Source organism: Phodopus roborovskii, unplaced genomic scaffold (genome assembly GCF_943737965.1).
Source record: "Phodopus roborovskii unplaced genomic scaffold, PHOROB, whole genome shotgun sequence".
NCBI lineage: Eukaryota > Metazoa > Chordata > Mammalia > Rodentia > Cricetidae > Phodopus > Phodopus roborovskii.
In genome coordinates this window covers 21594841-21620982 of record NW_026126540.1, presented here as the reverse complement: position 1 = coordinate 21620982, position 26142 = coordinate 21594841, and the positions used below count along the sequence as shown (strand labels likewise).

Here is a 26142-nt window from a genome sequence, read left to right as displayed (position 1 = left end):
TAAATAAATCCACCATGATGGCATGATGGGCAGTGGTGGCGAAGGTTTTTAATTGCAGCACCCAGGAGGTAGAGGCAAGTGGATCTCTGTCAGTTCAAGGCCAGCCTGGATTACAGATCGAGTTCCAGGACAGGCTCCAAAGCTACACAGAGAAACCCTGCCTGGGTGGTTGGCGGTGGGGGATCCACCACATGAGCTGGAAAGATGTTCTTTCCAGAGGATCCCAGCTTGATTTCTAACACCAATTTTCTAGAAATTCACAAACCTATACCTTAAGTTCCAGAGGATCTGGTATCTTCTCTTGCCACACCCCCAAAGGTGTGTTGCTGTTTTACCTTGCAGAGGAGGGATAGGCAAGGCTAGTGGGTAGAGAGAAAAAGAGAGAACAAGAGAAGGAGATGCCCAGGGCCAGCCAGATATGGAGGACGCAGTAAGAAAGACATACAGAATGAAAGAAAGGTAAAATGTCCTCAGGCAAAACATAGATGAGGACAAATGCAGGTTAAATGAAGTTAGAAGAGCTAGTGGGACAAGCATAAACTAAGGATGACCATTCATAAACATAAAGTAAAAATATTCTTTATGGAAAAACACTAATTTTCTATTATAAAAGGATCATTTGAAGTTTTAAAAGGCTTCATTTGCAAGGTAAAAGGGTTGAAAGGCTATTAAAACTGTAAATTCTTCATAACTAAATAGAACCAAAATGAAGTAAACTCTGCTATTCTGTGCTATACATATATGGTTATACCGCAACCAGCCACAAAATCTGTTCCTTCTCTTTTTCTGCTTCTATGAGCCAGAGCACCTCAACGTAATCAGACTGGCCTTGAATTTTTGATCTTCCTGCCTTAGCCTCCAGAACCCTGGGATTAGAGACCACCATGCCTACATCCAATCAGAACACTTCTGAAAGTAAAAGGGTATATAATTATATTTAAAAAAACAAAAACAAAAAAAACCCCATACAATTCATAAAACCAGGCACAGTGGTAAACAACACACACCCTTACTCTCAGAGCTGAGAAAAAGGTTATTTGTACCTAAGCGTTTGTTGGCAATACAACAACTCCTTTACCCCACTCCCCACCAAAGGGAGACATTGATGCTATATGTCCCACTGATAAGGTAATGTGTGAATCTGTATTCCCTAGTGTGCCTTGCTTCCTCAAAGTCAAGAAAGCTGACCGGCACAAGCACCCTGGGACATGTGGTTAGCGCTACTAAAAAAGTAAACAGTCTATAGTTCATCATGTCGTGCCCCATTCTTTCTACCCTCCCCCACCTCACTACTATTGAACCTAGGGGCTTGTGCATGCTAGGCAAGTGCTCTAGCACTGAGCTTTACCCCAGCCCTCTTTTTGTGTTAGGACAGGGTCTTGATGGCCTTTAATTCTGCAGCCCAGGCAGACCTTAAATTTATAACTTGTCTTAATCTCTCAAGTACATAGGATTATAGGCCTGTGTTACCTGCCTGGCCTAGAGGTGGGTTTTAACATGAAGACTTTCTCCTTCCATGAGACACTTAACCACACAGTGACCACAATGGCTGAGATGAAATTTCAATGGGCATTAACTCTCTGGTCAAGCCCCTCTCCCCAACAATTCCAGCTTCTACAGATGTGAAGCTGGTCTACTGCATGTGTCTCCCGGAACTGCTAATTTTCTGGAGGATTCAGGGCCAGGTGCTGTTCCCATTCAACTTCAACCAACTTGTACAGCTCCATGGTGGCCTGGGCATCTTCCACTGAGGAATGTCCACTTTTCCCAGCCTAAAGGGGAACATTGAAGAAAACAAGAATTATTTATTCTGTTTCCAGACAACTCTGGACTCCCTACAACCACCCCATATTTTCTTCTACAGTTTATGAGCTGTAGTCAGAACTCTGCTGGGGCCCTATTCCCTAGCACATCTCTGAGGTTCAAATCCCAGGAAGCCAGCTATTGTCTAATACACTCTTTCTTCCTTTCTCCCTCTCTCTCTCTCTCTCTCTCTCTCTCTCTCTCTCTCTCTCTCTCTCTCTCTCTCTCTCTCTCCCTCCCTCCCTTTTGGAACTAGCTTTGTAGACCAGGCTGATCTGGAACAGAGATCCACCTGCCTCTGTTTTCCAAATGCTGGGATTAATTAATTAAAGGTGTACACTACCACCTCCTGGCTAATATACTTATTTCTGTAGCAATGTATATGTATCTTATTATTTAAGTTCTGCACAGGCAGGACATTTCAGGTCAAAGACAGGCCTTCTGAGTATTGTTTCTTAAATGTTCTCCACGTGACATGTATCCACAGCTCTGTATTCTGTGGCCACTCCCCCTGACTGACTGCTGAGCATGTGAAATGCTTGAGTAGTATTCTTTTCCCACTGTACAGTCTATGAGGTACACAGGAATCATTTCTCCTTACACACAGAGAAGTTACCTGGATGTCCCGGTTCAGCAGCTTCTTGGTGAGATGCTTCAGTGACAAAGTAACATTTTCTGGGCAGTCAGCCTTCCGATTGAGGAGTGGTATTTGGGAAGTGTCTCTCGTGAGGGACTTGGGATGGAAGTACTGTAGGGCTTTGTAGTCATTATGGATGGCATGCCCTATCACTATCTTCCCTGTGAGTATCTTTAAGATCTGGAATGAGCACATAAGGAGGTGAAAGATGGAGCTCCTACACCCTGAAGGCCCAACATGGTCACCATATAGCATACCACCAAGCTCCCGTCTGCCCCCATCCATTCTTGAAATGCTCTCTTCCACGGTGTTCCACCTTCAGAAACCCACCTCGCTTCCCTAGAGAACTTTTATATGTAATCCCATTTGGATCTACATCACCAGAGGTTCCTTACCTGTTTATTAATTTCCATCCCAATAATGGTCTTTAGTATCCCCCCCCACACATACTCCCACCCAAATGCCAAGCAAATGCTCTACCACTGACCTATACCCCTAGTTGCTTCCTTCAGTCTTCAATGGCATATACATTAAAGATGCTGGCCATGAACTCAGCAGTTAAGAATGAATACTGGTCCAAGAGAACCAGTGTTTCGCTTCTGGTATCCATGTAGGGATGACTCACTGCCTATGATCCTAATTTCAGAGGATTTGACAGCCTCTTTTGGTCTCTGCAGGCACTGTACTCACATATAAAAACACAAACAAACATATATATACATAATTTAAAAAAAATCTTTACAAAAAAAATCAATCACTAGGCAAGGTTGCATAAATCTACAATCCCAGCACACAGAAAGCTGAGGCAAGTGAACTGCAAGCTAAAGTACAGCCTGAGCTACATGAGATCCTTCTCAAAAAAACAGGGCTGGATCTAGGGATGTGGCTCAGAGCGCTTGCCCAGAGTGCATTAAACCCCGGGTTGGAACCCCAGCTACAATAACTAGGCATATTGGCACAGGCCTGTAATCCCTATACTTGGAAGATGAAGGCAGGAAGAACCAAAGTTAAAGGTCATCCTTGGCCTCATAGCAAATTTGAGGCTAGTCTGGGATATATTCCCAACACTGTAAACCAAGTGTGGTAGCACATGCCTATCATCATAACACTCAAGGGGGGGGGATCAGAAAAATCAGGGTTATTGTTTGTTATAATCACTGGGACTGTCTAGAGAAAGCAAAGAGCAAGGATCTCAAATTGCAAAGCAGATCAAGGGTGCCCTCTGGTGGCCTCCCAGGACCAGCTGACCCATCTCACTTCCTTTATTTTTCTCACCCTACCCTCCACTCCTGTTCATTCTAGCTCTGGACTAGAATGAGCAGCTTTGCTAAGAGAGGGATGAGAACCCCCTACAAGTCTTGTGTCTCTTATGTCTTTTACTACAGGCCTCTCAGATGGCCCCAGAAAGCGCATCCTGGGAACTGGAGTTACAGTTGAAGATGAATTGCCAGACAGATACTGAGAATGGAACCCAGGTCCTCTGCAAGAGTAGCAAGTGCTCTTAACTTTGGAGCCACCTCTCCAGCCCATTTTTATTTTGTTTGTGTAAAAATTCTGCCTCAGCCAGGTAGTGGTGGTGCACGCCTTTAATCCCAGCACTGGGGCGGCAGAGGCAGGCTGATCTCTGTGAGTTCAAGGCCAGCCTGGTCCACCGAACAAGTGTTAGGAGAGGCTCCAAAGCTATACAGAGAAACTTTGTCTAGAAAAAATAAAAAAACAAAAAGTTCTGCTGATAGAAGATGTCATTCTATAAATACATTTCTCATATTGGTTAATGAATAAAGCACTGTTGGCCAATAGGAAAGCAAGATAGGTGGGACTAGGAGACAAGGAGGAGAGGAGAAAGGAGGAAGGAGATTCAACATGTAGGAAGGAGAGAGAACAGAGGTCCGGTAAGATAAAACCACATGGAAATACTTATGGGTTAATATTTAAGTAGAGCTAGCCAATAAGAAATGCTAGTAACAGGCTAACAGCTTTATATCTAATAGTGTCTCTGTGTGATATTTGGGGCTGGCGCAGCTGTGGGACCAGGCAGGAAGGTGGGAAAACATGTAGGTAACATTCTGCCTCCTGCTAACAACACTTTTAGCACTTGCCCCAAGCAACTTTCATTCCTGTTGTTCTGCCCACTTCTATCACCTGCTCACTGGCTGTTAATTCTTGAGGTCAACTCTACCACACACTTAAAGTAGATCTCAATCAGTAAAATTACTTTCACTACTTAGTTTGACTTCCTGACTTAATAATCTTATGATTGATGGGGGATGTCCTTCTGTATATATGTTTCTCTTATTGGTTGATGAATAAAACACTGGCCAATAGAGGCAGGAAGATAGATGGGACTAGGACAAGAATTCTGGGAAAAGTAGGCAGAAAAAGACTGTGGGAAGACCTCAGAGGAATAAGTGATAGGTCTGGACTCTTCTCCAGTAACACAAGACCACACGGAAATACTTAGGTTTATAGAGATAGGTTAATAATTAAGACAGAACTAGCCAATAAGAAGCCCTAGCCATCCGCCAAAGGTTTAATAATTAATACAGTGCCCTGGTGGGACAAGAAACTCCAGCAACATATGATAGTTAAGCTTGCCAATTTGCCAAGATCTAGAATCAAGCAGAGACAAACTTCTGGGCATGTCTGTGAGGGAGCGTGTTTCTAGAGAGTTAATGAGATACCACCCTAAATGGTAGTAACCAGCTGCATGCCTCACACTCCAGTATATCACCATACTGAACCTTCAAACTATAAACCAAAATACCCCTTTCATAGCAGTTAAGTAACTAATACAGAAGAATAGTAGAGGGGTGGTGCTTTGAATGAGAATGGCCACCATTTGCTCATATATTCAAATGCTTAGTCCCTAGTTGGTGAACTATTTAGGAAGGATCAGAAGTGTGGCCCGAGTGGGGGTGTGTCACTGGGGGGGGTGGGCTTTGAAGTTTCAAAAGCCCATGCCAAACCCAGTGTCTGTCTTTCTTTGCCAGCAGTCTGTAAAGGATGTAAAGCTCTCAGCCACTGCCCCATTGCCAGCCTGTTTCCTGCCATCATGGTTATCAACTAGCCCTCTAAACCTGTAAGCAAGCCCCCAGTTAAAGGCTCATGGTCTCTTCAAAGCAGCAGAACAGTAACTAAGACCCTGACCATGTGGTTCTTAGGTCTTTACAACTGTTTTAGAGGAGGAATGGAGGAGTACAGAACTGTGGTTTACACAAGCCCTAGAATGGTGCACACAGAGCTCAACAGAGCTTCGAGGATCTGGTGGGATCCTCGAAGAAGAGAATCCCAAGAGACATGTCAACAATGAGGCCTGGCTCACAAGAGTCCAGAGAATTTGAGTGAGGCTGAATTAAAAAGTAATGGACTAATTTGTATGGCAGAGGATATTTCTACCCCAGCTGTGTGAAGGTGAATGCTCACTGCTCTTATCCAGGTCTACAGCGAATGAGAGCATGAACATTAAAATATGGGGGGGGGGGAATGCAGTCTGGTGAGGAAAGGAACATACATACATTTAAAGCTATGAAATGTAATACCTTCGTTGGGATAAGGGAAAAGGTGACTTAAGGGCCTTGCCAACCACAGAAAGCCCCAAGATGTGAAAACACACATTCATTTAAATGAAGAAAGCTGAACTGAGGATCCTGCTTAAAAACAGCACTTAGGAAAGAGTTTTCAACTAATTTTTCATCAAAGCCTACAGCAGTCCCTACAGGGGACCAGACTGTATTTTGAGCTGGAGGCAGAACTTTACAATATGTGACACTGATCTTAGGGCATGAAAAAAGCATCAAGATTCCTGAAGGTCATTTGGGGGCCAAGCCTTATGTGGCAGGGTTGGTGTCCCTTCAAGGAGACCCCTGCACAAAGCTGTGAAGGTGAAACCTATAATGCAGGATCTGGGATTTTGGAAATGGCAAAACCATATTGTATTTGTCAAGAAAAGCTGCAGGCACAGAGCGAAGCTAACCCAACAAAGGGACTCTGTGTGCTGTAGGCAGCAGAGCTGCAAGGGCTGGGCTACCTATGACCCTGGCAGTCCAGATAATACCATCACAAGTACCTGATGCTAGACATAGAGCTGGAGGCCCTGCTGTCTGCCCTGCTGAGTTTCAGTATCACTCTGGTTTACTCTTTCCTTGCCATGTCCCTGGGCAGTTGCTTCTGGGTGCTATAAGCAAGCCAGGAAGGAGGAAGGCAGTAAGCAATTCCAAGGTTTCTTCTTCAGTTTCTGCCTCCAGCTTTCTGCCTTGAATTCCTACTCTGAGTTCCCTTCTTGGACTACAATTATAAGCTAAAACAAACCCTTTCCTCCCCAAGTTGCTTTTAGTCAAGGTGTTTTATCACAGCAATAGAAATTCTAAGACAGAAAATGGTATCCGGATGTGGGATATTGCTGTGATCAAACTAACCATGTGTTTTTGGGAGGATAGTGAAAGGACTTTGGAATTTGGGGCTGGAAAAGCCATTAAGTGTTGTTCAAAATTTAGAACTTAAAAGATAATACTGAGAGCAGTGCAGAAGAAGAAAGTTGGCTTGTGAAGTTTCACGGGGAAGTTTTAAAGTCCCTTAAAGACTCTATCAAGGGCCAGGCATTTACCTTTATTCTCAGCACTCAGGAGGCAGAGGGAGGAGGATCTGTGAGTTCAGGGCCAGCCTGATCTACAGTGAATTCTAGAAAAGCCACAGCTATATAGTGAGATCCTATCTTGAAAAAACAAATCAACAAAAGAGGAGGAGGAAGCATCACTCAGGTGAACTCTTCTGGCAAGTACTTCTCCAGAATCAGCACACACAAGCTATGTTCCAGCCAAGGCTGCATCTCATGCTGGTAGCCACATGTAAGTCACCCATGTGGGGGCTGAAGCGATAGCTCAGTGGTTAAGAGCACTGGTTGCTCTTCTAGAAGTCCTGAGTTCAGTTCCCAGCAACCACATGACAGCTCAACCACATGATAACTCACAACCATCTGTAATAAAATATGGTGCCCTCTTCTGGCCTGCAGGGGTACATGCAGATAGAACTGTATACATTTATTAAAAAAAAAAAAAAAAAAAAAAAAGTCACCCATGTAGTACTGCTTTTGAAAATCATGATGAGATCACGGAGAGGCATTTGAAGGTATAGCTTTAGTTGTAGTAGAAGACCCAAGACTGAAGGGATCGTGACGAAAAGTTATGGCCTGGCACCAGGTGGCAAGGTGTCACTGTCCCTGAAGAAAGCCCAGGAGAGGCTACTGGTAAAGATGCCCTGTTGAAGTAGAGACCCCAGCATTTTGGAGATGCAAGTGCCTGGGATGACCACCAAGCAGAGCAGTAACTTTGGGATGGAGCCAGCCTGAGCCTAGGAGAAAAGCTGTGTGTGCTGTGGCAAGTTTCTTGGAGCCTAGAAAATCATGAGTCTCAGAACATGACACTTAAGCTTTATACCGTTGGATTTCAGTTTTGTTTTCCTTCGATTGTGAGACTGTGTCCTGGGTCTTTCCTTTGGAAATAAGAAAGTATTTAAACTTGTTTTTGATTTTACAGGAAACCATTGTTACGATACTTTAGAGAAACTTTGGGATTCTGAAGAGACTTGAGATATTTTAAAGCGACTGAACTCTTAAAGTCTGAAATTTTTTTTAAAGTTTAGAACATTTTATATTGTGCTACTGATATTAATATGACATATTGGGGACAAGAAAAGAAAGGTTATGATTTAACAATAATGTGTTTGTGTGTCAAGTTAACAAGCGGTCTATTGTACTAGTTTTATGTCAATTTGAGACATGTATCTGGGAAGAGGGAATCTTGAGAAAATGCCTCCACAAGATTGAAGTCTGTGGTGCATTTTCTTTATGGTGACTGAGGCAGGTGGTCCTGGGTGTTATAAGAAAGCAGGCTAAGGCCAGGCGTTGGTGGCGCACATCTTTAGTCCCAGCATTCAGGAGGCAGAGGCAGGCAGATCTCTGTGAGTTCAAGGCCCCCTGGTCTATAGAGCGAGTTCCAGGACAGGCTCCAAAGCAATACAGATAAACCCTGTCTTGAAAAAAACAAAAACAAAAAACAACACAACAACAATAACAAAAAAAAAAAAAAAGAAAAAAAAAGAAATCAGGCTAAGCAAGGCAGGAGGGAGTAAGCTAGTAAGTAACATTTCTCCTTGGACTCTGCTTCAGTTCCTGCCTTGAGTTCTAATTCTAACTTCCCTCTGGCTGGATTACAACTATAAAATAAACACTTTTCTCTCCAAGATGCTTTTGTTTAGGATATTTTATCACAAAGAAACCATAACAAGACAGGTAGGTTCTAGGAAATCTAAATTTGGTCCTTTTGTAACTCTAGTTGGCCTGGAACATACAAAGATCCACCTATCTCTGCCTCCTGAGTGCTGGGAATAAAGTTGTGCTCCACCACGCTCAGCCTTTGTGTTTTGATGTGATGGGGCTCACAGTTAAAAGTCTAAGTTTCAGAAACTCTCTGTACTTTTATTTTTGAACAGTGTTTAGACTGTTAACAGACTATGGAGACCTTTGAAACTGAACTAAATCCATTTTGAATTATGAGATGGCTATGAGCTTGTGAGGACTGAGGATGGAAGGTTACGGCTAAAATGTGTTATGTGTGTGCATCAAGTTGACAAGGGGTGGACTTATGACAGAACTATGTACTTGAAAGAACCAAGAATTATCTAGAAGACAAATTTCTGAGTGTGCGTGTGAGCTTTTTGGTTGGGTTAACTGAGGTTAACCTATTCATTCCTAGGGTGAATGAAAAAGAATCAGAGACTCAGCATTCATTTCTCTGCTTTCCTGACTGCTCAATAGCAGCACCCTGCTCTTGCTGCCATGATTTCTATGCTGTGATGGAATGTATCTTTAAACTGGCAAATAAATCTGTTAAATCCTTTGGTCAGGTATTTTGTCACAGCCACCAGAAAAACAATTCCTTACTCCAGTAGGAAACCTTACTCATGTGACGTTATTCTCCCTCCCTTCACAATCCTTCGACACCTCCCCAGAATATCACTTGCTGAAGGGCTCTCCCAACCCCTCACTACTGTCTAGCCCCACGCTCCTCACCTGACTCCGAGCAATCTTGAAGGGTGTAGCATTAACCATGTGGCATTTTCGGATGCCACTCCATCTGGTCCGGTAGTCCACAATATGGCAGGGAGGGAGGATGTAGTCGTCATAAAGCACATCTCCATTGTAGTTCACAATGCTGCATCGAGCCAAGGAACTCACACGTCCCTTGGGTCCTGTGCCCACCATTTCACAGTCCACTGCCACCATCTTCCCCGGCAAGTTTTGGGATACTTTAAGGCACTTTTCCTCTGAACGAGCTTGGGCAGAATTTTGTGCAGCATTTTTCAAGGACTTCTTGGAGCCTTTATTCTCAGACTGAGCTTGGCTGGAGTTCTGTGTAGCACTCTTCTGTGAGGGCTTCTTGGAACTCTTACTCTCTGAATGAGCTTGGCTGGAGTTCTCTGCATTTTTCTTTAAGGGCTTCTTGGAGCCCTTCTTCTGGGTGTGAGATGGATGGCTCTTAATCTTTGGAAGGGCACTCTGAAACTCCCCTAGCAAATCTATTTTAGCCACAACAGAATTAGTCTTCTTTGAAGGAGCAGGGGTCAGCCAAGACAATGATGCTTTCTTGTCTGTGGACTGCTCTGACTCCCTCTTGGAGGCAGCTGCCTCCTTCTTCTTTGGGCTTGGAAGTTTCTTCAAAATGCCATCTACTCTTGAAGAAGACTGCCCCTTCTTTGGAGGTTCTGAGTGCAACTTAGATACCTTGCTAGGAGGTTGGTTCTTTTTATTCAGAAATCCTCTCTGTTCCAAGAACCGTCGCTTCTTGACAAAACGTTGGTGCTTGGCATTTCCTCCAAATGCCTTTTTTGGAGGTTCCCCAAAGTCCAAATTCAGGAGTATGGTAGACATGAGGACAGTGAATGTTGGGAGAGCAGTTGGGAAGAATGGCTTACTGATGGAAGAAGGCTGAGGGGCTCATTCTCTGTAGAATCCCATAGTCCACACATGTGTAGGTCTGCAATTAGCCCTGGGGACAAAAGTAATCCTGATACCTTCACCATAGGCCTGGGGGGGAAAAAAAGATAAGACCAATTCTGGAAGGATTAAGAGACACTGAGGCAAGGGCTAGAGAGAGATGGCCCAGCAGTTAAGAGCACTGACTGCTCTTCCAAAGGACACCAGTTCAATTCCCAGCAACTACATGGCAGCTCACAAACCAGTCCCAGAGGATGCCATAGGCAAAACACCAATGCACATAAAATGAAAATAAACAATTTATTTAAAAGAGAGAAAGAGAGATACTGAGGCAAGCCGATACTATTTGAAGCCCTACAATTCATTTTCTTGTAGATCTTAAAAGGGATATATTTCCGCTCTCCAGATCAAAGTGTCTTTACTTACTTATTTATTATTTTTAATGGAGATACTGGGGCTGGAGAGATGACTTAGTTAAGGGTATTTGCTGCTTTGGGAGAGACACAGGGTTCAGTTCCCAGCACGCATGTGGCAGTTCACAACATCCATAACTCCAGTTTCAGGGGGATGCCTTCTGATCTCTGCAGACCCCAGGCACTTACACGGTACACATAGACATAGACATAGACATATATGTGTGTGTGTATATATATATATATATATATATATATATATATATATATATGCATGCAAGCAAAGCACACAAATAAAAGTTCTAATAATATAAAGATGCTGAGGCTGGGGATAAAAAGGGGTTGTGGAGCCCACGGAGTCCCAACTCTGCCAGGTCTATGAAGTCAAAACAAGAGTGTTCTGCAAACAGCAGAGAAGCGAAACTCCTAAGTACGTTTGCCAGCTGTGAGAGGATACAGCACTGATGTCCTCTGGACTACCCAGGGCATCCTCAGCGAGGGACCAGAAGTGAAGAGCTCTCACTCGGCTCCGCGTGGGGGCGACCTTCTCACGCCCCTCACCTGTCGTTTCCGCCCCGGCCCCCGCCCCATAGCAAGGACCTGTGACACCTCACATCGCCACAAGGTCTGAGTGGAGGAGACTCCAGAATCCAGGAGGACCACCTCGTCCAGCACACTCTGATGGTCCGCGAGGTGACCACCCCGCACGCCTACCTGCAGCTTGGGTCCCACTAAGATCGCAAGCGTCCGGAGCCGGATGCGGACGCAGGCGCACGCCGACGTACACCGCCGGGACGGCAGGAGCGCGGGTGGCAGCGCGAAGGCGGCCGGCGCACACGCGCCCTCAGCGCCCCCGCCTCAGGCAGCGAGGCCAGCGACTCCGAGTGTGTGAGCAGCGGCAGCGGCGGAGGAGGCGGCGGTGGCGTGGGTGGGGGCGGGGGCGGGATACGCTCCCCGGCCCCTCGGGCCCCGTGGAGGTACAACTCGAAGGTGGTGGGCCGCGGGAAGCGGAACAGCGCGCGCCGGAACCGTGGCCCCACTTCCGGGAGGGAGGGCGGGACCTACAGCTGGCCGCCCCGCGATGAGCCGGTACTGGGCGCGCCTCTGTGACGTCACCGAGACCCCTCGCGCCTCCAGCGCGAATGGCCTTCCTCGGTGGAATCTGTGACATTTGACTAGTGCTCCTTGTGTTTTCAACCTGGACGCGATTTCGGGAAGAGTTGTTGTAGGGCGGTTTCGGAGTTCTTGCTTCGCTTTGGGCCTGCAGAGTTGACCCCGGCTCGGGTCTCACGCCCCTGTGGTTCCGACCTTGGATCTCACCTCCTCCCTCCTTGCACTGGCAGTCGGGCCCCAAGATGCCTGGCGTCTCAGCCCGTGGCCTCTCTCATGAGGAGAGAAGACAGCTGGCTGTGAACATCACCCGCGTCCTGGCGCTCTACCGTTCCATCCTGGACGCCTACATCATCGTGAGGCCACTGGGCTGAGGGCAGGCGCTTCTGGTGGTGGGGATGGTTAGAAAGCTACTACAAAGGAGATCTGGAGACAGCTTTTGTCTCTTCTGAGTTTCAGCCTGTACAGGAAAACTGAAGACTAGAATAATTCCTTTCCCAGCCTTCTCTCTCTAGTACTTAAGTTCCTCTATAACCTTCAGAACCAACATTTGGGCTGTGCTGCAATTGCGTTGACCTTTCCTAGAAGCACGAGATGTTCCAGAGCATACATGTTCAGGCTTTGAATATATTTCTGGTTTTGTGGTATAGCGAGCAGTTGAGCTTTGATGTCAGACAGAGCTGAACTAGAATTTGCCTCTACTGTTGACTTTGAACTATTTCTTTCCACTTTCACCCCTATGCCGGTTTTCTTGACCATAAAATCGATCCCTAACTGGAGGATATTGGGGAAAGGAATGAGATAACATATCCATGTCACCATCTTCAGAATTTCTCAAGCCACCATGCATTCACATTTTTGCCTCTACCTTCCCAATGCATTGGAAATTCATCCCCCTTTTCCTCCCCTTGTTGTTTTGGAGACAGGGTTTCACTCTATTTCAGGCTAGTCTGAACCCTTGCTGACCCTCCTACTTCAGCCTCTTAAATACTGAGGTTATAAGAATGAGGCACCGCACCCAGCTAACAATATAACTTCTCATTGTAAAACCTTGTTCTTTTCTTGGGGGGAGGGTTGGTTTTTCAAGATAGACCTTGCTGTCATGAAACTTGCTCTGTAGACCAAGCTGGCCTCAAACTCAGAGATCCATCTGCCTCTACCTCTTGAGTGCTGGGATTAAATGTGTGTGCCACACACAAGGTTGTGCATGACACAACCTTGCTTCTTAAATTTTTAAAAATTTTTTATTATGTGTGGGTGCCCAATGAGGCCAGGATGTTGGGTCCTGGAGCTGAGGTTTATAGTCTTTGTTCCTCAGCAAGAGCAGCAAGTGCTCTTAGTTCCTGAGCTATTTCTCCAGACTCTCTTGTTTCTTAGGTGCTTTAATGGAATGCTGATTCCTTGCCATTGTCTACATGATCTAATGTCTGCTGCCTCTCTGTCTCTGTCAAATTTTGTTCTCTTCCCACTTTGACTACTCTGCAGTCATTGAGCTGTCAGGAATGGTCCTCCACTAAAAGGCAGTAAAACTGTATTGATGAAGAAGTACTTGGCCAGATGTGGTGCACACCTGTAATCCTAGCACCTGAGAACTAGATTCAGATGAATCAGGAGTCCATCTTCACCTGGGCTACAAAACAATTCCAGCCGGGCAGTGGTTTTGCATACCTTTAATCCCAGCACTTGGGAGGGATCCTGGCAGAGGCAGATGGATCTCTATGAGTTTTAGGCCATCCTGGTCTACAAAGCTACACAGAGAAACCCTGTCTCAAAAACCAAACAAACAAAAAGTTCCAGACCAGCCTAGAGTGGATTACTTTACTTTAAAGAAAAGAAAAGCAGGTCAGCCATGCATAATGGTGCCTGCCTGTAATCCTACCCTTCAGAAGACAGAGGCAGGTAAACTGCCTTGATTATTTTTCAGCCAGCTCAAACTATTTTGAGATTCCTCCCATCCCCACCCCCAAACACATAGAAAAGCTCCTACAAAGGCTTGTTGGTAGGGAGCTGTAACTTTAGAGCAGTGATTCTCAACCTTCCTAATGCTTAGATAATTTAATATAGTTCCTCATGTTGTGGTGACCTCAACCATAAAATTATTTCATTGCTACTTTGTAACTATAAATTTGCTGCTGTTAGAAATAATAATATAAATATCTGATGTACAAGAAACCTGATATGTGACTCCCAGAGGTTGAGAACTGCTGCTTTTGAGTTAATGCTTGTCTAGGGCTAGAGAGATGACACTGTAGTTAAAAGCATGCTGTGTTAGTCATTGGTGGGGCATACCTTTAATCTCAGCCCTTGGGAGGCAGAAGTGTGTGGATCTCTGATTTCAAGGCCAGCCTGGTCCACAAAGTTCTAGGACAACCAGGACTGTTACACAAAGTTTTTTTTTGTTGTTGTTGTTTTTTGGGGGTTTTTTTGTTTGTTTTTTTTGTTTTTGTTTTTGTCTAGCTATGAGACCCTGTGTTAAATCCCTAATTACTGCATACATATATATATGTATGTATGTATGTATATATGGCATTTTTTTTTTTAAATTGAAGGGTCTGTGGTGGTATGAGACACTTTAATTGCAGAGCTTGGATTGCAGAGGCAGGCAGTCTCTTGAGTCCCAAGCTAGTGAAGTGCTACATAGTAGGATCAGTCTCAAAAAACAAACAAAGTAAGTCCTCTAAACTAAAAAAACGTAAACAAATTGCTTGCTTAGGTATTTTCAGAATAGTGAAAATATATGTGAATTTACTTTTGCTTGTATTTTCTTTATATGACAACTCTGAACTGAAGTGTCAGCTCAAACTTTTTTTTTTTTTTTTTTTTTTTTTTTGGGTCTATGAGGTTTAAAGTAGTTGTCCATTAAGCTCTCTGTTTAATAGTTTCATGGGTATTTTATTGAATATAGTATTTATGTTAACTGAAATCATTATTTGCATTAGTTTGCAATGCTGGAGATGGAACCCAAGATCAAGTGCATAGTCATCAAGCACTCTTTATGTATTTATGTATGTATTTATTTATTGTGTATACAGTGTTCTGTCTGCATGTATGCTTGCAGGCCAGAAGAGGACATCAGATCTCATTACAGGTGGTTGTGAGCCACCATGTGGTTGCTGGGAATTGAATTCAGGACCTCTGCAAGAGCAGCCAGCGCTCTTAACCACTGAGCTATCCAGCCCCATCAAGCATTCTTTGTGTTGTTTGTTTGTTTTTCAAAACATGGGCTTTTTGTGTAGTCCTGGCTGGCCTTGAACTCACAGAGATCTCCCTACCTCTGCTTCCAGAATGCTGGGATTAAAGGTGTGTGCCAGCACTGAATGCCTCATTAAGTTCTTGACTTTGAGTTAAATGTCTATTGCTGAATTTTATTTTACAAAGTAAATTCTGCATGTACAAGACACTTGTCTCTCCAAGTTTAGAATAGATTTTGAAGGATAAATAAAGTCTCAGAATTTTTTTATTAGATGGGGATCTCTCTATATAACTCTGGCTGTCCTGGAACACTGTATAGACCAGGCTAACCTTGAATTCACAGAGATCTTTTGCTTCTGCCTACTGAATGCTGGGAAAAGGTGTGTGCCACTATGCCAGGCTGCAAACCATTTTCTGGAGACTGTTTACCAGAAGACAGGATAGGTGGTCTTGCCATCAGGGTTGTAGAGACCAGAATCTGATTCACTGGCAGGTAACTCCCCTAACAACTAAGGCTTTTAAATTGTTTTTTAATTAGTTGATTATTCTCAGAAGGGAGAATATATTCCTGCTGGGATCATTTGGTGTTCACCCCCAAAGCCTCAGAATTAAAAAGAACAAATGAATGAGTTAAAATTCACAGCTGTCTATATCATAAAATAGCAGGTACTTAATGGCTACTTGTTAATGCTATGTATCAGTTACTGATCATGCTAGGGATGCAGATATTTAAAAAAAATTGGTCAAGCCAGGCATTATGCATTATGGTGTCTGCCTTGGGGCAGAGGCAGATCTCTGGATTCTATGCCAGCCTTCTATACATTTCAGTTTCAGGACTATCTTTAAAAAAAAAGAAAAGAAAAAGCCAGGTATGATGTACCTTTAATCCCAGGGAGACAGAGGGATAGGCTAACCTGGTCTATAGAACAAGTTCTGGGACACCCATGGTTACACAGAGAAACCCTGTCTCACAAACAAACCAATAAACAACAAAACAAAAAAAAAAAAAAAAAAAAAGGAAAAAAAGAAAAAAAAAAAAAGAAATTGAATGGAGAAAGCAGACACAAATAAATGGGGGCATTAATAAAATGAAAAGTATGTGCAGAATGCAATCTCTGTACCACCCCAGCACTAGTGGAAGCTGGGGGCAGACTTGAGCTGATATAGATGAACAGGAGAGACCTGCTGGTGGCATCTGGTTGTCTTGGCCACTAGTGCCAGAAAAAGGCAGGTGATGAGGTGGAGCATTGAAATGGAGCTGAGAAAATGGGAACAGTAGTAGAGTCCTTCTGACTGCTTGGCTCCTTCTCCTGCAGGAATTTTTCACCGACAGCCTGTGGGGCACACTCCCTAACTCATGGCAAGAAGCGCTGGATGGACTAAACCCACCACAACTGGCCACCCTGCTACTGGGGATGCCCAGGGAAGGGGAGGAGATCAGGTATGTGCAAGCAGAGGAGCCCTGTGCTGGGGAATGAGAGCACTGAGCCATGTATTGAGCCTTATGTAGATAGTCTCATTACATCTTTTGGCCTGCCAGGTCATAAGCTTGTACACTCAGGATGTGATTGTGGGCTATTCACTGGCAGCCTGGGCTGGACTATCTCAGGTACAGGTCCGTGTGGCCACTCACCCTGCTGGCCCTGAAGTCCACAGCCTGTGCCCTCGCCTTTACCCGGACACCTGGCTTTCAGACCCCGTCAGAGTTCCTGGAGAACCCCAGCCAAAGCTCCCGACTAACAGCACCTTTTCGGAAACATGTCAAGCCCAAAAAGCAGCATGAGATCCGGAGGCTGGGAGAGGTGAGGAGGCTGTTAAGAGGCTAGGCTGAGAGCCTGTGGGTTATAGAGGTGTGTGGTCTTTACTGCACGTGCAGGGACCAGCAGTTTTGTAAGTCCCCTTCCTTAGCGGGCATGCTAGGGTCCTATCTTGTTGGTGCTGGGAGGCTTTCCTGTTTTCTGAGTTGGTTGGCAGCTGTGTGGGAGTGACTGTTTTACTCCTGTTCACTGCAGTCAGTTTTTTACTTCACAGCCTACAGGGTTCTTGCTCCTGGTCATTGACTAAAGAGGCAAGCAGACTAGGCTAAATAAATACCTACCATCATCCTCAGTTCTGGATTGACATCTCATGTCTCTGTGACATCCTCAGTGTTTCCCTCTGTCACCTCGGCTCCTCTACCATCCTTATGACTTCAGGAGTCAGGAGCCAATGCCAAGAAGAGACTTTTGTTTCCTCCTCTTTCAGTTGGTGAAGAAGCTGAGTGATCTCACTGGCTGCACCCAGGTTGTGGATGTGGGCTCAGGCCAGGTGAGTCAGACTTTCAACATATTGTCTGTTTGAATTATGAGGATAGGATACCTGGGAAGGCAGATTAGCAGACCTAAGGTGTGTGTGGGGTGAGGGGAGCCTTTGGGGCCTGGGACCCAGTTGTCCATACCACTGATAGGGTGACAGTCGATAGGGCACTGAACGGTGCTGTCCTCCCTCATGACTGTAGGGTCATCTCTCCCGTTTCATGTCTCTTGGGCTGGGGCTGATGGTGAAGAGCCTTGAAGGAAATCAAAGGCTGGTTAGCAGAGCCCAGCGCCTAGACCAGGAGCTTCTGCAGGCTCTAGACAAAATGGAGAAGAGGCACCCAAAGGTAAGCTTCTTGCTGCCTGCACTACAGGAGCAGTGTGCTTGGCTGGAACTGTATATTAAAACTCATTTTCTACTTCCAAGTTTCTCAGTTGGAGATGGTCCCTATTTCTGCTATTTTGCCCCTTTTCCCCAAAGCATCCCCACATCTCAAAGGCACTTTCTAGTTTGTGTAAGTAATTTCCACACCAGTACGTTCTCATTTTAAACTATGTGTGGCCAGATGGGTGTTAGTATTTGCTGTGCTAGAGATGGAACCCATTGCCACTGAGCTATATCCGTCTCATTGCCAATGAGAAATGGAAGAGCTAAGATACAGCTTAGTGGTAAGACACTTGTCTAAGCATTCATCAGGCCCTAGGTTCTGTCCCCAGCAAAAGCAAAAGGGAACCTGAGCTAGGTATGGTGGTACATGCCTGTAATCCCAGCACTGGGGAGGCATGGACAGGATCCATGCAGATAGTTGGCTGAAATGGTGGGCTCATCTTCTGGTTCAGAGTCTAGCTCTCTTGTGCTCAGCTTTTCTCCCATATAACTAAGAGGAGGCCTGAGGGTAACCACCCAACTTTACATCTGCCTTTTTTTTTCTCTTCCCTTAGGTGGTACAAAGAGGCCCCCGACATTCCCCCCATCACGTGGTTAAGTGGGTCAGCCCCACAGCCCTGTGTGAGGAGCTTCTGCTTCCTCTGGAGACATCAGGCCAAGGTAGTGCCCGCCTGCTACTCACGGGCCTCCATGCTTGTGGGGATCTGAGTGTTGCCTTGCTGAGACACTTCTGCTGCTGTTCTGAAGTGGTGGCCCTAGCCTCTGTGGGCTGCTGCTACATGAAACTCAGCGACCCTGGAAGCTACCCACTGAGTCAGTGGGTGGCTGGGCTGCCTGGCCATGAACTACCCTACAGGCTCCGGGAGGGGGCCTGCCATGCCCTGGAAGACTATGCGGAAAGGCTACAGAAAGCAGGCCCTGGCTTGCAAACACACTGCTTCCGTGCAGCACTGGAGACAGTCATCCGACATGTCTGCCCTGAACTTCGGAGGCCTGGCGTGCAAGGAATCCCCAGGGTCCATGAACTCAAGATTGAAGAGTGAGGTCTGGGGAGGCTCCCCACCTATCCCTACTTGTTAGCATAGCCAAAGAAAATGTTTGAGCCCAGAAGAATGGCCTGAACTCTCCTAACCAGGGACAGTGCTCCAAATTTCTCTGAAAGTTGTTGTCCTCTTAAGACTAGGGGCGTTAACTCAGTTGGTAGCCTAGATTCAATTCCCAGCACTGCATAAATCGAGGGTAATGACATACACCTATAACCCTAGCACTGGGGAGATAGCAGAAGCATCATTTCAAGGATGTTCCAAATTTCCTCTGCAAACAGCCTTGGCTGTCCTGAAAACTAGCCCTGTAAACCAGGCTGGCCTCAAACGCAGAGATTTGCCTGCTTCTGCCTCCCAACTGCTGGAATTAAAGGTGTGTGTCACCACTCAATGCCTGTTGCCCAAGCTCCTCCTTTAACCTCTGGAAATCAAATCCCAGGGTTTTGAACATGCTAGGTAAGCAAGTACTTCTATTGATAAGCTAACTACTACATCAGAAACTACAATAGTTTCTGATTACTAGAAGTATGGCTATAAGAGAATGAAAATAAATTTTGGGGCTGTTTGCTATTGAACAGATAGCTCATAGCCTGAGAAGCATTATTAAAGTAGGTACTGGCATATGTCTGTGGCCACAGCACTGTGACTCTGGAGTCAGGGACTGCTTCCATTTTTATTTTGAGGGCAGTCTAGAATACATAGTGAAGACTTTGTCCCCCAAACACAAAACAGGCAGGCATAGTGTTTAATGCCTTTATTAATCTTAACACTTGGAAAGCAGAGGCAGATGGATTTCTTAAATTCAGGGCTAGCCTAATTTGCAGAGTTAGTTCTAGGACAGCCAGGACTATACAGAGAAGCCCTGTCTGGAAAAACCAAAAATAGAAAAAAATAAAATGCCTATTTAAGCAAATCAGAGTAGGAATCAGCTGAGACAAGTTTAACTGGGCGGTGGAGGTTTCTACAACTAATTGCCTTATGGCTGGTCCCACAGATATGTGCAACAAGGGTTACAACGAATAGGTCTGGACCCCCAGCTGCCACTGGATCTGGCTGCCCTTCGGGCCCAGCAGGCCCAAGAGAATCGTGTGGTGGCCTTCTTTAGCTTGGCCCTCCTGCTGGCCCCACTGGTGGAGACACTGATTCTGCTAGACCGGCTGCTCTATCTCCAGGAACAAGGTGAGTCCTTGGTCAGTTGCAGGGCTTGGACACACCTGACGTGTGGGGCATTTGTTAACAAATGTAGATTCCAACAGCACCTTCCCCCAGACTGGTTTTGGTTTTAAAATTTATGTGTGCACACATGCTTTTTGGGTGTTCAATCCCTTGGTACTAGAGTTGCAAACAGTTGTAAGCCATCTAATGTGGGTATTAGGAATCAAATGAGCATACTGGAAGAGCAGCAAGTGTTCTTAAGCGCTGAACCCTGTTCACCTCTAGTGATGTGGGTTTGTCTCTGGCATTGAGAAAGCACAAGGGCTATCAGGCTAGTGTCTTCCCTCTTGGGGATAAGGAGCTGTGCTACTGGATGGGTAAAAAGAGCCTGGGTTGGACTTCAGTCTCCCGTCTAATTAACCCTCCCTTTTTCTCCTTAGGCTTCTATGCTGAGCTCTTGCCCATCTTCAGCCCTGAACTCTCTCCCAGAAATCTAGTTCTGGTGGCCACCAAGACACCCCTGGGTCAGGCCTTCTCTGTTCTTGAGACTGAAGACACCTAGTTGACAGTTCAAAACCACAATGCCAATATGGCTAGTACATCTTACCATCTGGAGTGCCTGCATCTTACCTAAATTCTGGCTCTCTGCAAACTGCAGATTTATACCCTTTCTCTCCCTTCATATGTCATATACTGTGTAATTTGTATTTATTAAAACTTTTAAGATTCAACTCCTATGCTCCTATGTCTGTAAATAGGGAAAGGGGCAAGGGCCTGCCTATCGGAAAGCTACCAATCCTGACAAGAAGAAAAGCTGTACTGCACCTGGGCTCCTCAAAATCCAAACACTTGGGGTAGGAAGAAGCCTGGGACACAGCAGCTGCATTCAAGGCTCTTTATTGATGCTGGATGAAGTGGAGCCTACCCCCACCCTCAAGGCAGAAGCAGCACTGTTAGGCTCAATACCAATAAATCTTCTTGTATCTTCGAGTCTCCTGGATCCCCATTGCCTCCATCACCTCTTCTTCTAATGTCTTTAGCCGGGGCACGTAGGTTTTTTCTAGAGCATCTTCCACTGATGTGTCCTTAGGGCCATCTGTTGAGTCAAAAGAAAGGAAATGATGTTTGCCAACTGTTTTTCTTTCAGTGTTGGGGATGGAACCCATGACCTTGCACAATGGTAGTCAAGTGCTCTCTCTACCACCAAGCTACATTCCTAACCCCACCAACTTTCCTTTTCCTCTTATACCTCACATCCCTGCCTTCTTCCTGCTCATCCCCAGCTTACCAGTCCATGTTTCAGGGACAATGCCATCTGCTCTAGGAAATTCAGGTTTGGGGATAATTCTCCCAGATCTTGTAGAGACTCGAACCCGCTCTCCTGCTTCAGTAAATCTCCACTGGATTTCAGTGGGTTTCCTGGAAAAAATTAGTCTAACTTACAGCCAGATCCCTGTACATTGAAGACAATGGAAAACACCTGGGTTACCACCTTTGTTTCTGTCAGGGTTACTGACAGAATTGTGTGCAAGAAACAGACCCTACTAGGCAGTGGTGGCACACCCCTTTAATCTCAGCAGTCAGGAGGTAGAGGCAGGCAGATCTCTTAGTTCCAGGCCAGCTGGTCTATAGAGTGCCAGGACAGCCAGGACAACACCCCTCCCCGCATCCATTCCCTAGAAAAGGAAACAGCCCCCCACCCCAATCCTAGCATATCCAACACACCATCCTCATGTGACAAATGGGTCTGCCCAACACCTGTGTGGACTCGAGTTAGAAGCCCCCTTCACCAGAGGCCCCTGTGTTTACCTGTCCACAGGGTCCACTAGCTTGACCTGATGATGAAGTAACGGGGCTTCACTAGGGATCATGGTCCCTCGGTGATCCTTGGTTCTCCCAACATAGCGGAAATGCTGTCCAAGAGAAGGCAATATTAGAAAGCAGTGTGTGAAGGGGATTTACCTACTACTGTTTAGCGTACTCAGCCCAAGCCCGGTGGTTCAACCTGCCCCTTAGCCAGTTCCTGTCTCTCCATGCTGCTCTTAAGGAAAGAGGGACAAATGGGGAAGATTTCTCAATTCGCCATCATCCTTCCCACTCACCGTGTTCAACCCCTCCAAGACAACCCAGTTCCGCTGCCGAATGACTTGGACCACTTTGCCCTGCTTGCCAGCATCCTTGCCTTCCAAGATTTCCACCTGAAGGAAGATGAGAGGACAAGGGCAGGGAATTGTTGCCGCAAGCCTTCCTGTCTCTCGGTGTTGAGGCTCTCACCATGTCTCCGCAGAATAGGTGCCAGTCTTCATCAGAGATGGGCTCTACCACCACTGGGCGCCGCCTGCTCCATGGAGGATTCTTCCTCTTGTCTGATAGGGAGCCTGGACGGCTCATTCCATAGCGGTAGTGGGGAGGGAGAGTGGCTTTGGATGCCAAGGCCAGCAGGGCCGAAAGGCGCATGTTAGATGTGGGAAGTCTCACCAGTGAAAGATTCAAAAACTCTTGTCAGCTATGAGTCAAGAGAAACAATGAGGATTTGAAGTAAGGAAGGCACTTTTGTTTTTTATTTATTTTTGTTTTATGTGCATTGATGTTTTGCCTGCGTGTATATCTGTGAGGATGTTGGGTCCCCTGGAACTGGAGTTACAGAGAGTTGTGAGCTCCCATGTGGGTGCTGGGAATTCAACCCAGGTCCCTTGGAAGAGCAGTCAGAGCTCTTAACTACTGAGTCATCTTTCCAGCGCCTTGTTTGTTTTTTGAGATGGTCTTGCTATGTAGATCTGCCTGACCTAGAACTCTCTATGTATTCCAACCAGGCTGGCCTTGTACTCTCAGATCCATCTGCTTCTGTCTCCTTCGCCTAGAGCCAGGACTAAAGGCGTGTATCACCATACACAACCCAAGGAATGTTATCAAAGTAACAACTCTTGTGCAGTGAACTTCATATCATTGACTCTTCTCACAAGTTATATTTACAAATGAGAAAACAATGAGGTTATGTATTATCCATGATGATATATCTTGACTTCAAAGTAAAAAATTCACTGAAGTTGTTAGGTAGTGGTGGTGCACGCCTTTAATCCCAGCACTCGGAAGGCAGAGGCAGGTGGATCCCTGTGTTCCAAGCCAGCCTGGTCTACAGAGCAAGTTCCAGAACAGCCAGAGCAACACAAAGAAACTTTCTGGAGGTGGGAGGGAGGCACAATTCACTGAGGTCAAGGGCCACTCTATCTAGTTCCTTGAATTGCTACCTCAAGAGAGCTTGGCACTTAAGATACTTAAGACAGTTATTAAACGAGTACATGAACAGCAGGGCAGGAGGAAATAGCCCCTAAGTATCAGGCCCCAGTTGACTCCATGATGGAAATATTCAGGCCATAAAACTCAGCACATAGCACCACCAACCAAAACAAAAACAAAGACCTAACCCATCAAAGTCCATAGTTCTGGGAAAGTCTCTAAATTTACTAACCTTGCTTTTTTGTTTTATAGTTCTGCTTCTGGCTAACTGTTCTTGTTAACTGAAGTATGTCAACCAGGATGTTTTTGTGTTTAAAAATTCACCTTGAGGCCGGGTGGTGGTAGCACACGCCTTTGATCCCAGCACTCAGGAGGAAGAGGCAGGCGGATCTCTTGTGAGTTTGAGGCCAGCCTGGTCTACAAGAGCTAGTTCCAGGACAGCTTCCAAAGCCACAGAGAAACCCTATCTGGGGGAAGCTCGCCTTGAGAAACGCCTGGGGCTACACTAGGATCCCACACACTCAATGTAGTCACCAGCCAGCTAGTGGCTTGAACCTGTGTCCAAGCAGTCTTCTCTGGTGGTTGCCCCAATAACGCCTATCCAACTTCTACCCTCACACAGGAAAGACCCACTCCTCCCTACGGACAGCTTTTTCTATAAGACTTAAGCACCCCCAAGGCTACACTCTAAGGTTGTTGACACCTAAGTTTTCTATCTAAGTATATGCTAACAGACTCCTAATTTGGGAGGTGGACTAAATTAACAGATTCCTGAAATAATTGGTAAAAAGTGCTCTAAGCCAGGCCTTTGAGCTCCTTAGGTGGCGAAGGTGGAAGGATCATAAGCTCAATACCCGCTTGAACAATTTTGTGAGACCCTATCTTAAAAATTAAAAAAGGGGGCCTGGCATTTAAGAGCACTTGTTCCTTTTCCAGAGAACCTGCATTTAATTCCCAGTACCCACATGGTGTTTCACAACCATCTGTAACTCCTACTTCAGGGGATACAATGCCCTTTTCTGGCCTCTACAGGCATCAGGCATGCAAGTAATGCATATACACATATGTAGGCAAAGCAAACATTTAAAAAATTAATAAATCCAATTTTTTAAAATGACAAAACAAGCCAGATGTGTTCCAATCAGCTTTCCCGCCAGCGTGGTCCCACAGCCTCGTCAACCCCAAATAACACACAGAGACGCTGTATTAGATATAAAGCTGTTGGCCTGTTACTAGCATTTCTTATTGGCTAGCTCTGTCTTAAATATTAACCCATTTTTATTAATCTAAGTGTTTCCATGTGGTCTTGGCTTACTGGAGAGAAGGTTCAGAACTCTTCCCTCAAGTCTCTACATCTTGAATCTCTCCTCCTATATCTCCCAGAATCCTCCTTGTCTCCTAGTCCCACCTATCTTGCTTTCCTATTGGCCAACAGGGCTTTATTTCCTATTGGCCAACAGGGCTTTATTAATTAATCAATAAGAGAAACCCAGTCACAGAATGACATCTCCCAACACAGATGTGGTAGTGCACACCTATAATACCAATGCTTGGTAAGAAAGAACAAAAAGACCCTAAGTTTGAGGCCTGGCTGAGCTACACACACAAAAAAAAAAAAAACCCTTGACTTTAAATATTTTTTAAAGATTTATTTTATGTATATGAGTGCTATATTTGCATGTACCCCCTTATTCCAGAAGAGGGCATCAGATCCCACTGTAGATGGTTATAAGCCACTATGTGGTTGCTGGGAATTAACTTATGCTGAGATATCTCTCCAGGCCCCAACTTTTAAATATTTCTTTAAATAGGGGAGAGGAAGAAAAGCTCTACAGTTAAGAGCACTTGATGGTCTTGTAGAGAACCATTGATAACACCAATTCCATACCCTATTTGGACCTTATGGTTGACAGAAACATACATGGTGTACCCACAAACACTCCTACACATTTAAAAACAAACAAAAAACCCTTAAAAATATCAGTGATAAGTGCAGTAGGACATACATACCTTTTATCCCAGCACTTGGATGGCAGATTCAACAAACAAAATAAAATGCTAAGTGTGATGACTCATGCCTTGGGAGTCAGAAGCATAATGATTACTATGAGTTCAAGGGCAGCCTGCCCTACACAGTAACCTATAGACTAGTCTGGGCTACAAGGTGAGACCTATTTAATCTAAACAACAAAGTAAAAAGGCTCAATGTAGAATGTTATACTAGATGCAGCAAGCTTTCTAAATAGCTGCTGCTAGCCTGGTACCATGCTAAGCAGCATCTCACAGAAGCCTAAGAGCAGCGACGAAATTGCTCCTAATCTCGTCTTTGGGTGGGTGGGTATGTGCATGTGTGTTTTTTCCAAAAAATGTTTAAGGCCTGAGGCTCTGGGAGAAGAATGCAGGCCGGGACACACCTCCTCCATCTTTCCCTGCGGTTCCCTGCACAACTGGATAATAGTAGCGCCACTTCCGCAGCGGGGCTTTCGTCTCAATACAAGCCCACAGGTCGCACGGCCTCAAGCACTTCCCCTGTCAGACTCACCCAGACCGAGGATAGCCCCGGTAAAGAGAAACCCAAGGAGGAAGACTGCGCCCCAGTTTACGACTAGGAAAAGAAAGTTACTTCGCGCATTCGCCTTCCAACGACCATGACCATTGGCGTGGAGCGGCCTTACCTTTCCCAACCTTTCTTTGCACGTGAGTGCTCATCTCTGGTAGTCTCCGCCACCGCACTTCTGGGAGATGTAGTCTAATTGCAGAGCGACGCTCAATAATGAAGAGTGCCTCTTAGCTTGCTGGGAACTGTAGTCCGTCGCTATAAAATGACCTGAAACAGGAAACTTGGCCAAAAGTAGGAAATCCCGAGTGTGAGAGGCATGT

General features: G+C 45.5%; 3 protein-coding genes across 7 annotated transcripts; 1 reads left to right on the top strand and 2 right to left on the bottom strand.

The window, feature by feature from the left end:
• Positions 1-1550: 1550 nt before the first annotated feature.
• Positions 1551-12017, bottom strand: Isg20l2 (interferon stimulated exonuclease gene 20 like 2). Its single transcript, XM_051199483.1, has 4 exons — positions 11558-12017; positions 9507-10520; positions 2420-2620; positions 1551-1772 (listed from the first exon to the last, which is right to left on the bottom strand). The coding sequence occupies exons 2-4, from the start codon at positions 10362-10364 to the stop codon at positions 1659-1661; spliced, it is 1173 nt and encodes a 390-aa protein (XP_051055440.1). The 5' UTR covers positions 10365-10520; positions 11558-12017; the 3' UTR covers positions 1551-1658.
• Positions 12018-12125: 108 nt separating this feature from the next.
• On the top strand, positions 12126-20756 carry Mettl25b (methyltransferase like 25B). Of its 5 annotated transcripts, none has more exons than XM_051199478.1 (8): positions 12126-12309; positions 16462-16586; positions 16755-16947; positions 17390-17452; positions 17643-17786; positions 18382-18866; positions 19865-20049; positions 20466-20756. In XM_051199478.1, exons 1-8 carry the CDS (start codon positions 12199-12201, stop codon positions 20585-20587), a joined length of 1428 nt encoding a protein of 475 aa, XP_051055435.1. In that variant the 5' UTR covers positions 12126-12198; the 3' UTR covers positions 20588-20756. The 5 variants fall into 5 exon arrangements, with proteins under 5 accessions (XP_051055435.1, XP_051055439.1, XP_051055437.1 ...); XM_051199482.1 differs by having other exon boundaries at positions 12143-12309; positions 16840-16947; XM_051199480.1 differs by having other exon boundaries at positions 12143-12309; positions 16735-16947.
• A 185-nt stretch (positions 20757-20941) lies between these two features.
• On the bottom strand, positions 20942-22543 carry Mrpl24 (mitochondrial ribosomal protein L24). The gene is made up of 5 exons (XM_051199043.1): positions 22300-22543; positions 22128-22223; positions 21835-21938; positions 21314-21444; positions 20942-21121 (listed from the first exon to the last, which is right to left on the bottom strand). Exons 1-5 carry the CDS (start codon positions 22480-22482, stop codon positions 20985-20987), a joined length of 651 nt encoding a protein of 216 aa, XP_051055000.1. The 5' UTR covers positions 22483-22543; the 3' UTR covers positions 20942-20984.
• Positions 22544-26142: the final 3599 nt, after the last annotated feature.